This window comes from Ranitomeya variabilis, chromosome 5, assembly GCF_051348905.1.
Source record: "Ranitomeya variabilis isolate aRanVar5 chromosome 5, aRanVar5.hap1, whole genome shotgun sequence".
NCBI classification, from domain to species: domain Eukaryota; kingdom Metazoa; phylum Chordata; class Amphibia; order Anura; family Dendrobatidae; genus Ranitomeya; species Ranitomeya variabilis.
Genome location: NC_135236.1, coordinates 556,523,488 through 556,536,374, shown reverse-complemented (window position 1 = coordinate 556,536,374; position 12,887 = coordinate 556,523,488). Strand labels below are relative to the sequence as shown.

Below are 12,887 nucleotides of genomic sequence, written 5' to 3'. Positions count from 1 at the left end.
CCTGCTCTGACCCTGAGGAAGCATTGGAATTGTGAAACAGCTGTAGGTTCTATGTTCTGGCTTTGCTGATGGAATAAAATACAAGTTTCCTTCTATGTGTGGGAGAATGTCGTCGCTCTTCTATTCTTTTATTAAAATACATTATGGATCATTAGAGTGCCGCTTAGCACCATGGATGATTAGGGGGTGAGTCTATAAATGTGTGTCACCTGGGACCTGCAGTTCTACAGAGCAATACCAGCCCGATTTTTTTTTCTATTATATGTGGTCCTATGCCCCTATATCAGCAAGCATGTTCAGGAAAAGAGCACTATTGAAGACGTGAACTACACTGTAGGGAACAAGGAGACTGACCCTGCTGTGATAGTAAGCTTTTATTAAAGCTATCAGGCGATCAAAAACCTGTGTATGGCAGGTTTATAACTTCTAATTACATTCAGATCCCCATTCATTATTGCATTTGAGCCTGTTTTTTGCACAAAATTTATAAACTGTGTTGCCATTTTAAAGTTTGGCACAAAAAACTGCAACTAATACTACAAGGCAAAAAAAACCCCTGAAAATGGTGCACGTGGGCCTTACAGTGCAGAATAAGTAAGGATAATGGTGTGTAGACTTCTTTTGAATAGTTTCCCAGATGCCAAGCTGCTATTTCAGGTGACTGATTTCACAGGCTGATATTTGGTATTGTTACAGCTAGTTATGTACATGGCAGAATCTCGTTGGACTGGCTTGTCCGTGTATGACTAATGATGTCACACGGGGTTTATGGAGTTGCAGCCCACAGGAATAGATATACGTGTGATTGTCTCATGTAGTTGTTTTCTCTACTCTCCAATGATCGGTTGGTACTGCTGAGGTTGAAGCACTCTGTGTGAATGGTGTGCAGTGTGAGCGTGTTATTATACTCGCCTACCACCACTCTTTCTGGGATTCAGTACCGCTCTGCTCCTCCTCTCGGTGACCTCACCACTCTGCGTGACCTGGATGCGGCTGTTACAGTGTAAGCTTATGCAGCGCCAGAGGCATTCTAGGCTTACATTGTAAGAGGCTTTCAGCTCACGCATAGTGACATCACTGAGACGAGGAACAGAATGGTGCAGGATTCCAGAGGAGGTGGAGGTAGGCGAGTATATCACTCATACATCAGCGGTCCCCAAGCTTCCTTACCTTTTTAGAGCTACATTCATTCTGAGAGATGATGGCAAGTCACACCCAGTGCATCCCCACCCCACCGTAGTGACACACAAAGCCCCCTTCCAAACAGAAAGCATTTTGTGCTACCCTCCCTAGTGGATAGTATACTTACATCCAGGTTTCCACTTTACCCCCTCTGTATCATCACATCAAGCATAGTTTCCAAACTACTGCATCCAGCTGAAGCACCCCTTTAATTGGAAGTATCCTCCTGTCTCAGCCTACCATATTTATCCCCTCCCCTTCTTCTCAACCAGTATATGGCACGTCCAGATCTGCTATTCCGTGCAGTGCAACTCACAAGTGTCACCACCTGGAGATCTGCTCTCGATAGCTGTCTGCTAGACTTGGTGGTACTGCACCCAGCTGGCGGACAGCCGCAAGCCACACATCATGGCCCTTTAAACCAGTTGGTGGACCCCTGACCTACACATAATCATAATTTTATTTATTTAGTGTCAACATATTCCGCAGCGCTTTACAATTACATTTTAATGAAGAAACTTTTCATGGGAGTTTCTTTAATTGCCTCTGGACCCTACACGGAAATATGGTAGCAGATGTGAGATCTGTGCAGGTGCCCTCTGTAGCCTGGACCAGGTATTACTGTATCCAGCACTCGGGTGAGAGCAGGATTACAGTAATAAATTATATAATGTTTTGTGTTTAATATACTTTTTGAAAAAAACATCTTTAGAGACTTGCGAATGAATTTTTATTTGGAAACACAAACTGGAGGGGAAAAATAAAAAACAAAAACACTCCAACCGCAAACCGGTCCGTAACAGAAATTGTATTGTCCAGGTGATTTTCTGTAGTCAGATTCCTTCATTCTTTTCATGGGTTTCAGCTACAAGAAACTGATCATCCAAAGTTTATCTTAAGAAACCAAATCCAGTGTATCCAGATGAGGTTCATTTTCCAGCTATAGTCTTCATTTACATTTTTGGGGTCTCTTCCTATAATGTGCATAAATAGGTTTTGGCATAGATAGAAGATAACTTCTCCCAAAGAAGGCATGGGACATTAGGTGTTACAATCACAGGGCAGATGTCAACTCCTCATACGCTTTCAAGAAAAAAATAATATACAGCACGGACTGTCAGAGAGATGATATTGTCGAGGCCACAGGCTCCTTCATTTCTAGTGATGGCAGCAGGCATAGGAAGCCAAGTCTCTCCTAGAGTTCAAGTCCACTCCCTTTGGCTCTGAAAATATTAAAAACAAGAGGGTCAGCCACGTTGGCTAATAATGCAATAGTACATGCAGGGGCCATTTAGGGATGGAGTCACTAATTTAGGATTATTTTCCATTCATTTTGCTTTCCAATAACCTTTCATAATCACATGCCGACTCCCTTAATATTAAAAACCTCGAGGATTGGAAAGATTCTGTATAAACAAACTACTCTTAAGGCCCCTTTTCCATGGGCCGATCAGCCGAAGAATGCTGGTTCCTAATCACTGGCCAGTGTAAACGTGAGGGATCGGCTCATGACAAAGCAAACTATTGTTCTTCGACTGATCGCAACGTTTATGCAGCCTAAAGATGGTCATCGTCATGTGTAAACGAGCATGTGCTGCTGAAAGGATGCAACTTTATAAGGAAGGGATGCTCATAATAACGATTACTCAACCCCATACAGTCTGCATCAGCTTCTTTTGGCACAAAATCTGCCTAGATAGAGGCATATTCACATGTGACGTTTTTGCAGCATTCTTTTTCTGTAGCCAAAACAGTCACTCCAATGCAGGATGTAGTTACGTCCATATGCATGAAAGGGTTAATATATAAAAAAAAAATCAATGCTTTGGCTTATCCGAGTTGTCAATGAGCACAATATACCGTACATTTCACAGGAGTGCTCAAATTATGAGGCAAGTCTCACCCATGAGGTTTCCCTAGATAGTGGTGAAACCCAGCTGAGGAGTCAATTTTTACAGCAATCGCTGGTTTAGTAACATAATTGCATAACTTAGGAACAAGCACAAAATGAGTCACAGTTTAGGAAAATTTGGACTGGCCTTTGCTCCTATATGTTGAGGTTCATTCTTCACCTGGGTCTATCTGGTGAGGCCTCAACAAGGTTTGAGAAGCCCTGGTTTAAAGGGCATAAGTCTATTGTTCTGGTTACCGATAAATCCTCTGTACTGTGTAGCTAGTAGAACACTTTGAAATAAAATAACCTATTGAATAGTAGATTATTATACCCACCTGATTGGACATGAAAATCACTGTAGTTCACATAGTCTTCTGCCACCTTCTGAAATAGTTCATCTGCATACACACAAAAGCATGAATGTACTGTACAAGAATAAATGCGAGGAACACACTAATGAATTTAGAAAAAGTCACGCTATATACAAATATTATGCTGATATGTATCTTGTCTCCTACACAGATTTTCTTGGCAAAATCTACATGTGTTGCTTGCAGTGTGCAAAAAAACCACCTTCAGACTACTTTGGTGAGTATCACTGTGGATCGTCTGTCAACTGATTTAATGAATATTGAGAATGAGTTTTGAAGGCAAAAATAAGGATTCCTAAACACTTTAAAAAAAAAAAAAAATCCCTGTTTTCTCCCAGGTTCGGCCATTTTAGTTATTGGAAAAGTGTGCCCATATTATGGCCATGTAGAGATGACCTCCCAAATGAAGGGAGAGGACGCCGCTATGCGTGCCCAGCATAGCACAAGTAGAGCAGCTGAACCTTTGCCTTCTACATCCACATATCGGCACACAAGGGGGGGAGAGTTTTACTATCAGACGGCACATAACCAGCAAGACTCTGTCCCTTCTACCAATTCACCGCTCAACCAAAGCTGTAGCAGAACTTACCTACACTTTGTCCAGTTTTACTGGATGTTTCGCAGAGGTGAGCTTTAATCTCTACCGAAAAGGAGACACAATGAGATGGACAAATTTACAGTCAGTCAAAAAATATCAATACTGTATTGTATGAAGGTGAACCCTTGCAATGGCTGGATTTATAGAATAACTGACCATGCCAAATACCGTACAGTGCCCTGGTATAGGATGTTGCTTTTAGGAAACTGGCACTGAGCAGCTTGCCCACCAGACTTACAATGCTTCACCATTGTGATCTTACTAGGCTGCAATCATTACCTACTCCTTCTCACTTCTGGGTGGTGTGTGACTTCCAGCCTCACCAGAACATTAAAGGGATTATCTTACTGAAGACACTCATAGTATATCCATGAGGGGTCCCCTGATCTCCTGTTATGGTCATCGTCTGACCACCAGTGAGTGGAGAGGTGGTGGCCCATGCACCGGTTCTTTCTAATTCAATGCTATGAAAGCTCCGAATACAGATGAGTATTTGCTCCATTGCAATCTACCAGGACTTCTGCGTGGCATGACCTTTATTTTACCTGCTGTTTTTACATAAGTAGGGTACAAGGGGGCACCCTTACCCCAATGTTGTTCTAGGCAGTATTACTTTCCGCATTTGTCTTCTAGCTGTAATGTAATGTCACCACATGCCCAACTCTGCAGATCCTCCATAGATTTCCCCTTAGCTTTGTAGTCACATACACCTGCAATGCAATGGTGAGCATTGGTCAACCATATTGCCTTCCATATGTGGAGTGATTGTGTTAGGGAATATGACCCTTGTGGCCAGATGGTGTAACTGACATTGCAGTTATTACAAGCATCAGGCAATTACCATATTGTACCTTTGCATAATACCCCCTGCAGGACCGTGTAAGCCACATTGCTATGTGGTTACTGCAGGCACCTGCCAGCTTCATTTTCCAGATGTCACTGTGCTTTGAAGATTACCTTATGTTGCTAGATGCCATAATCGACTGCTAAATAAATGCTAAACCTTAGAGGACAGACATTCACTACTTACTTTCATTAGACGAATGTCTGGCACATTAGGTTCGTCTCACTCTAACATATGTGGGGCCGCCAGCCAACTACTTGTTGGGGGAGAAGTCAATCGGATCACTTTGCTCTTCTAGGGATGTCCTTCGCAATTTTCTCAAAGACAACACAGGAGCGAACACAGGAGCGCTTGGCCAAATTCTTGCTACAGTGCATGGGAAATATGGCTGGCGGGCAAACTATCGGCTGAAGCATTGGTCATCTGACAGCCATCTCACGTGTATGGGGGCTCTTAGTATTAAGACAGTTATTTGCTGTCCAGACAATGTGTCCTATGTAATATTTTCTCCATAACCTGCAGCCACATCCTCTGCTTCGTGCTTCGCCGGCTGTTGCAGGAGCTAGGAGAATAGGTTACAAGCTCGGAGTCCAGTCAAAACTAAATACCAATTTATTTATTTTTATTAAAAAAAATTAAACTTACCCATTAAGAAAATCCTGCAAATGCCACTTTCCCCAGGACTATAATGTAACACTCTGCTATATAGCATTGTGGGAGTATTCCCTTGTCAATGTGGGGTGGGGTGGGGCGGAATTCCTCTCCGGGAACATAATGTATTATCTGAAGTGGAGATCTGCTCCTGGAGTATCATTCTCTGGAGGATTCGGGACATTGGTGCATTGCATCTCACTGCTCCACACTTACTGACATTGTGTTCTGTCCTGCCGGAGACGTACCTGCTCGCTACACTACTACACCTTGTGTGCACTCCTGGAGCTGAGAGGTGGAAGAAGCATGGTTTATAGGAAGCCATTGATTGCAGTTATTTATTCCAAAAGGTGTGCAACCAAATATTACGTTGACGGTGCCAAAAATTTTGCCCAGACCATTTAGGGGGTTCTGTGTGAAATTATGTCCAATTTGCCTTTTTTCTCTGTTTTTTTCTTTTTGTGGTGTTCCAATACACACAAAGGAAATAAATTTGTGTATAACAAAAAGTGTAATTGCAATAATTTTCTGGGAGAAATACTTCATTTTCTGGAACAATTTCAAGAGTGCCAACACTTTCAGCCATAACTGTGTTTTAGTGATGAGCGAGTATACTCGTTGCTCGGGTTTTCCGAGCACGCTCGGGTGGTCTCCCGAGTATTTGTAATTGCTCGGAGATTTAGTTGTTGTTGACACAGCTGCATGATTTACGGCTACTAGCCAGCCTGAGTATTTGTGGGGGTTGCCTGGTTGCTATGGAATCCCCACATGTATTCAAGTTGTCTGTCAGCTGTAAATCATGCAGCTGCGGCAAGTAAAACTAAATCTCCGAGCACTTACAAATACTCGGAGACCACCCGAGCGTGCTCGGGAAAACCCGAGCAACGAGTATACTCGCTCATCACTAGTATTTATATATTGGGTGTGTATAGACACTGCTCAAAAAAATGGAGGGAACACTGAAACACAGTTTTACTCCAAGTCGATCACATTTCTCTGAAATCAACCTGTCCAGTTATGAAGCAACACTGATTGTGAATCAATTTCTCCTGCTGTTGTGCAAATGGAACAGACATCAGGTAGAAATGATAGACACTTAGCAAGACAACTCCTATAAAGGAGTGGTTCTGCAGTGGGTATCCATAGACCATTTCTCTGTTCTCATCCTTTTTGGCTGTTGTTTTGGTCACTTTTGCATTTTGTTTTCCCCCTAGAGGTACAGTAGCATAAGGCTGTGTCTACAACCCAGACGTTGCTCAGGTAGTGCAGCTCATCCAGGATGGCACATCAGTGCGAGCTGTGGCAAGAAGGGTAGCTGTGTCTGTCAGCACAGTGTCCAGAGCATGGAGCAGATGCCAGGAAATGTGGAGGGGGTCATAAGAGAGCAACAACCCAGCAGCAGAACCGCTACATCATCCTTAGTGCAAGGAGGAACAGGACCAGTGCCAGAACCCTGCAACTGACCTCCAGCAGGCCACTAACATGTCTGCTCAAACTGTCAGAAACAGACTCCATGAGTGCCCGATGTCCACAAGTGGGTGTTGTGCCTACAACCAACACCGTACAGGGCGATTGGTATTTGCCAGAGAACACCAAGGCCTGCCTGTTCCCCAGACTTGAATCCATTTGAGCACATTTGGGACATTGTCTCGTTCCATCTACCAAAGCCACATTGCATCACAGACTGTCCAGGAGTTGACTGATGCTTTAATCCAGGTCTGGGAGGAGATCCACTCCGCCGCCTCATCAGGACAATGTCCAAGCGTTGCAGGAAGGTCATACAGGCACGTGGAGGCCACACACACTACTGAACATCATTTCCTTGTCTTGAGGCATTTCCACTGAAATTGGATCAGCCTGCAATTTGATTTTTAATTTTGATTGTCATTCCAAATCCAAACTTCCATGGGATATTAATTTTGATTTACATTAATCGTTTTTAAGAATGAAAGAAAAAAAATGGTTGGAAGAACAGACAAAACGCGGCGCCCTATGTGCATAAACCCAATATATGTCTTTGATGGGTGCACAACTTCATGCACTCACCTGTTGGAAGACTGATATGGCTTTAGATTGTGTATCCTCAAAAAATTCCTCTGGGATACTTTTCAATGGACAGGGCTTGCAGCTTGCATTGGGTGGATCCAAGTGAAAGAGCCAAACACAGGCTCACACAGGACAAATAAATCAAAACGAAAACACATCCAGCCCATGAGTGGCAGGGCTTCCCAGGACTAGCATCCAAAGATGATATTTTGGATGTTTTCTTTATTAGGTAGGTATCTTCTATTAATAAAAAAATAAATAAATAAAAATATTATCTTTGCATGTGAGTCCTGAAAAGCGCTGCCGTTCATGGGCTGGATGTGTTTGTTTTGATCGATCATTTTTTTTAATTTTTTTATTCTCAACGCATTCCACTATGTAATGAATAAAGATTTGCAACTGGAATATTTCATTCAGTGATTTTTTTTTTTTCTTTCAGTTCCTGTAACTTGGAGCAGTTTTGCAAGTATTCGTACGTGGTAGGAAGTAACACACGACTCCAGGCTACTTTCTACACATTTGGCCTGTTTGTAGTCTGTAACCATGAGATACATAGGTCTGCATAAGAGCTGTAAACACAAAACATCTTCAATATATTGCGAGTCTCGTAATATTTTTCCAGGAACAGAAGTGTGTCCATACATAATGCCAGTCTGTGACTGAAAAAAATAGCAGAAAGTCTTTGTGATTTAAAGGGAACCTCTTGCCCTGAGAAACACTATTTACCTGCAGATATAGCATTAATATGCAGATAAATGGTGTTTAACTGTATAGCCGACTTACTGGAAGCGCAGCGACAAAGAAAATGACGTTTTATTCTCCCTGTAAACGCTCTTAGTCATCGGTGTGGGACAGGAAGCCGTCAGTCATCACTTGCTATACAGAGACCGCCTTATAATCACTTCTCTGCACGTTGACAGCCTGCTCTGCAGGTCGTGTGTATGTGTCTATAGCGTGCACGCAGAGCGGGCTGTCAGAGTACTGGGACGTGATTATTGCCGCACTCACCTGGTTGTGACTAATGGTTCCCTGCACCGCCAAATAACTGGAAGGCAATAAACTATTACATTAATATAGCAATATAGCATCCTGTCTACTAGAAGTAAACCCATTACACCCTACTACTGAAAGCTCGGCTAGTAATATAAAAGACCTTACCATCTGCGTAATCTTGCACATCATGAAAGTCCACTTGTCTCATGCCCTTGTCATATTCAACTAAGTCGCTCTTTGTGCCACAAACATATATCCGGCAGTGCTGGGAATAGAAAAACATCATCATTGGGATCACGGGGTAAGGCTCATTTCCACATGGTGACGAGAGTATACCAACCTCTTCAAAGTTCTGCAGTTCATTAACCCAGAATTTTACCCTTTCAAAACTGCTGCGGTCTGTGAGATCTAGAGGAGAGGAAAAATTGTGTAATAACTTCATGAACTAGGAAAAAGCAACTTAACTGACTGTTGTTGTCTTATTGCAGGTATATATCACCAGCGCCCTAAAGTCACAAATGTTCAGGTGCCAGCTATCTTATTCATATTGTCAATTTTAACCCTCTTGTGACCAAGGATTCTTTGGGCACCAATATCTAGAATAAAATGTCACCTCTTGGAATGCTCAATTCAAAAGATCACTTTTTTTTTTAATCAGATTCACCCAAATATTGTTTGGGTTTTTTTATGCGACACCTCTAGGTTTTGATTATTATTATTACTATTATTAAAAACCGCATGTCTGTTCACGTTTTAAAGTATCACCCCAGTTTTTTTGTTTATTTCACCACCGGATAGGTCTCAGAAATGTATGATCCCTGTGTGTAGTAAAATACTTACTGGTCGCCCCACCGCTCTTATTCTCCACCACTGACCGCAGTTGTGACCTGCCGGATCACTCCAATCTATACTGCACAGACCAGACTAAGAGCGAGGCGTTCAGAGACTTATGTTAAGGGTCAATTCACATGAGCGTATAAAAAATTGTTCAGAGTATCATTCAGAAAACTCAATTTTTTTTTCACTTGTCATCCGTGTGCAGTCCGTATTCTCAGCCCCCTGACGAAGCCCACGCGAAACGCACGTACAGGTTACACGTGCGACGGGCATCACAACTATGGGTAAGAACTATTGATTTAATGTGATTTTCAGTAGATGCCCTGTGTCAATACGATCGGTATCACATGTTACTATACAGTATGTCACACTGACCACACTATATTTGACATGGCTACCCCTATTATCACTACTTAAACTCTGGGTATACTTGAAGCACTGTCACTTTACTAGCAATGGTATATCATCTTACTTTATTTTGCTTGGGTGTGCTATTTGTATGCATGTGAATTGCTGCACCTGAGTCTTTGTCTTGCAAAAAAACTGTTATGATATGACTTTGTTTTACGCTGTTTCGGAATAAAAATTATGATTTTCTTATCTTGTTTGTCTACGGCAGTCTGTATACAAGCTGTGGTTTTTTTTTTGCTGTTTTTTTTTGCAGCAGCTATTAATCATTTTCAGGACCGTTTACAGTTTCCTATGTTACATAATTGTAATGTATCTGTAAAATCTGATGTTATACTGTGGTTGGATACGGAATCCTTTTTTTTTTTTTTTTTTTTTTTAATGCACGCATAGACCTGAATGTGTAAGTCTCATCTGAATTATGGCGGAAACTAGTAGTGAATGTGCAATTGTTTTTATTTTAGTTTTCACATGTAGATTTGGTCAGTGAAAAAAAAGTCATCTGTACTGCCCCGTTGAATAATATTGGTCCAAGTGATGTCCCTTTTATATTTTTTTTTTTATCACTGACAGCACTCTGACCGAACATATGGTTATGTGAGGGAGCCCTAAGGCCGGAGTCACACTAGTATATGGCATCGGATACGATATACTAATGACCCTCGGCTCCTGCTCTGCTGCGAGCGTGATCTGAGTGTCAGTGCTCTGTGCCCCGATCCTCTCTCATCAGAAAATTGCAGCACAGGTGTGGAGGAGACGGAGAAAGTAATTTCTCCATCTCCTCCATGGCCTGACTCCGTGTATATTGGACTGCACTGGGGTGGCATCCGAGTGCTGTCCAATGTTTCACACACACCCATACACTTATAGGGGTGCACGTGATCCAAATCAGCATGAGAAAATAATCTGCACTGCCCTATAGTGTAATATTGGGCTGAGTGCTATCAGATACAACATCACACAGCACTTGGCCATGTTAAGATGACTGACAGGGACTGAAGCAGAGCTGGAAATGTTAAGACGGCCACAGGTAAGTATTTTATTACCAACAGGAAACATATATTACTGATACCTACCCAGTGGTGAAATGAAAAAACCCAAACAGTATATTTAAGCTTGTAGGTCATACTTATGGAGAAATCGTCAGAACATACAATAAATCAACTAAGTGCACTGAGAACAAAGAATGCATTTTAGATTTAAAAAGTAACAAAACCATGATGTGTTTGGAATATATGGCAGCTCCTTAAAAATACCATGAACCAGTAGAGGTCTGGGCTCTGAGACCCCACTGATCACTTAATCCGTAGAACAGAAGAGCTCAGTTAATGGAAGAGAGGACAGAGAAGTGACCCATAAACCTTGTATTGCGCCCGTACATTCCTCTGTGCACGCAATGGCTCAGGATCCAGACCCCACCGATCAACGGTGCTTCTCAGGGGCCTCAACGGTCTTAAAAGTTTACTTGCACTGTAAATGTATATTTCTCCTTGAGCTTTCGACTCCTAGGTTACACAGAAAGTAATCATCCATGTAAGGTTTTTTTTTGTTTGTTTTTGTTTTGTTTTTAATAACAATGCAAAAGTAAAACTGGATTTAGGTTGGATTTGTACATGGAATGCTCTTCTGCCAAGCTCCACTGACTGGTTCCACAAGAACCCACATTCTTCTCCACCACACATGAATGCACCTACAATGTAGACAATGCACGTTCCTTTCCTCAATAGCACTTTAACCTCTCCCTGATGGCACCGGCTGCCAATGTGATAATCCCATTGCATGTATAAGGTTTGGAGCAATGGTTGCCAGAACTGACGCCCCAAGAGGACTGTGACTCTTAAAGATGTCCTATCACCGGGTGAAAATTAACCAGGTTTTGCTCATATTTTATTACCTCTACTCCCCTGAATAATCACGCTTTACTTTTCTTTTAAATACATGTCATGTAAGACTACTCTGCATTATTACCCTAAAAGCCACTCTCCCTTATAAAGATCATAAATATTAGTATTGCAGTAAAAAAAAAAAACAATGCCTTACTCAGGGGAGTAAAACAAAAGCACTGGCCACACTTGATCTGGTGACAGGTCCACTTTGATGCTACTGTCAAAAGTTGAAATCAGCATTTAAGTGATTAATCAGCAGCAACCAGAGTAGGCTCCGGTCACTGCTATTAAGGACACTCCATACACAAACTCAATATCCAGCATACATGTAGTGGACGTAAAATGTCCATTGGATAAAATAGACTCTCAGATGTTAAGTGTGGGCGGTCATTGCACTTTGTCTTGACAGTACAGAACACGTCGGTGGTAAAAGGGGTAATGGACCATCATATATATATTACCATAGCAGACAATGGCAGCTTTAGCTCCCCGATAGTAAATACGGCTCATGGCTTCATAACGTTCTGAACCTGCAGTATCCTGGAAAGAAGAAAAGTTTCAACACTGTCAACATGCAAAATTAATGTCAAGGCCTTACTATATAAGGCAAACCTCGCAATATGGCTTCAGTGGTATGCTGGCATTTTCTGCACCAGTGTTTCAAGCCAAAATCAGAAGTGGATTGGAAACCTATTAGAAAGATCTATGCTTCCCTTTTATGTGACCCTTCTATAAGACCCTTTTATGTGACCCTTCTATATGACCCTTTTATGCGACCCTTCTATATGACCCCCCCTTTATACGACCCTTCTAGATGACCCCTTTTATATATCTATATATATAATTGTCTAAGGGTTTTTCCGTCTGTCTTTCTGTCTTTCTGTCTGTCTGTCTGTCTGTCTGTCTGTCCTGGAAATCCCGCGTCTCTGATTGGTCGAGGCCGCCAGGCCTCGACCAATCAACGACGGGCACAGCATGGCGACGATGATGTCATAAAGGTTGCCTCGACCAATCAGCGACGGGCACAGTCTGCCGCCAGGCCTCGACCAATCAGCGACGGGCACAGTATCGACGTAGATGTCATAATGGTTGCCATGGCGATGATGTCATAAAGGTTGCCTCGACCAATCAGCGACGGGCACAGTCTGCCGCGAATTCTGGAATCATCATTGTCCAT

General features: G+C 42.3%; 1 protein-coding gene across 1 annotated transcript in view; it reads right to left on the bottom strand.

Annotated features, from left to right (window-relative positions):
• Nucleotides 1-1,895: 1,895 nt before the first annotated feature.
• Nucleotides 1,896-12,887, bottom strand: part of RAB24 (RAB24, member RAS oncogene family) — a 40,263-nt gene continuing 29,271 nt past the window's right edge. The window contains exons 3-8 of the mRNA XM_077265938.1: nucleotides 12,172-12,250; nucleotides 8,920-8,987; nucleotides 8,745-8,844; nucleotides 4,037-4,087; nucleotides 3,412-3,474; nucleotides 1,896-2,405 (exon numbers count right to left, since the gene is read on the bottom strand). Of these exons, the coding sequence (XP_077122053.1) occupies nucleotides 2,341-2,405; nucleotides 3,412-3,474; nucleotides 4,037-4,087; nucleotides 8,745-8,844; nucleotides 8,920-8,987; nucleotides 12,172-12,250 (426 nt within the window). The 3' untranslated portion in view covers nucleotides 1,896-2,340. The remainder of the gene's footprint in view (nucleotides 2,406-3,411; nucleotides 3,475-4,036; nucleotides 4,088-8,744; nucleotides 8,845-8,919; nucleotides 8,988-12,171; nucleotides 12,251-12,887) is intronic.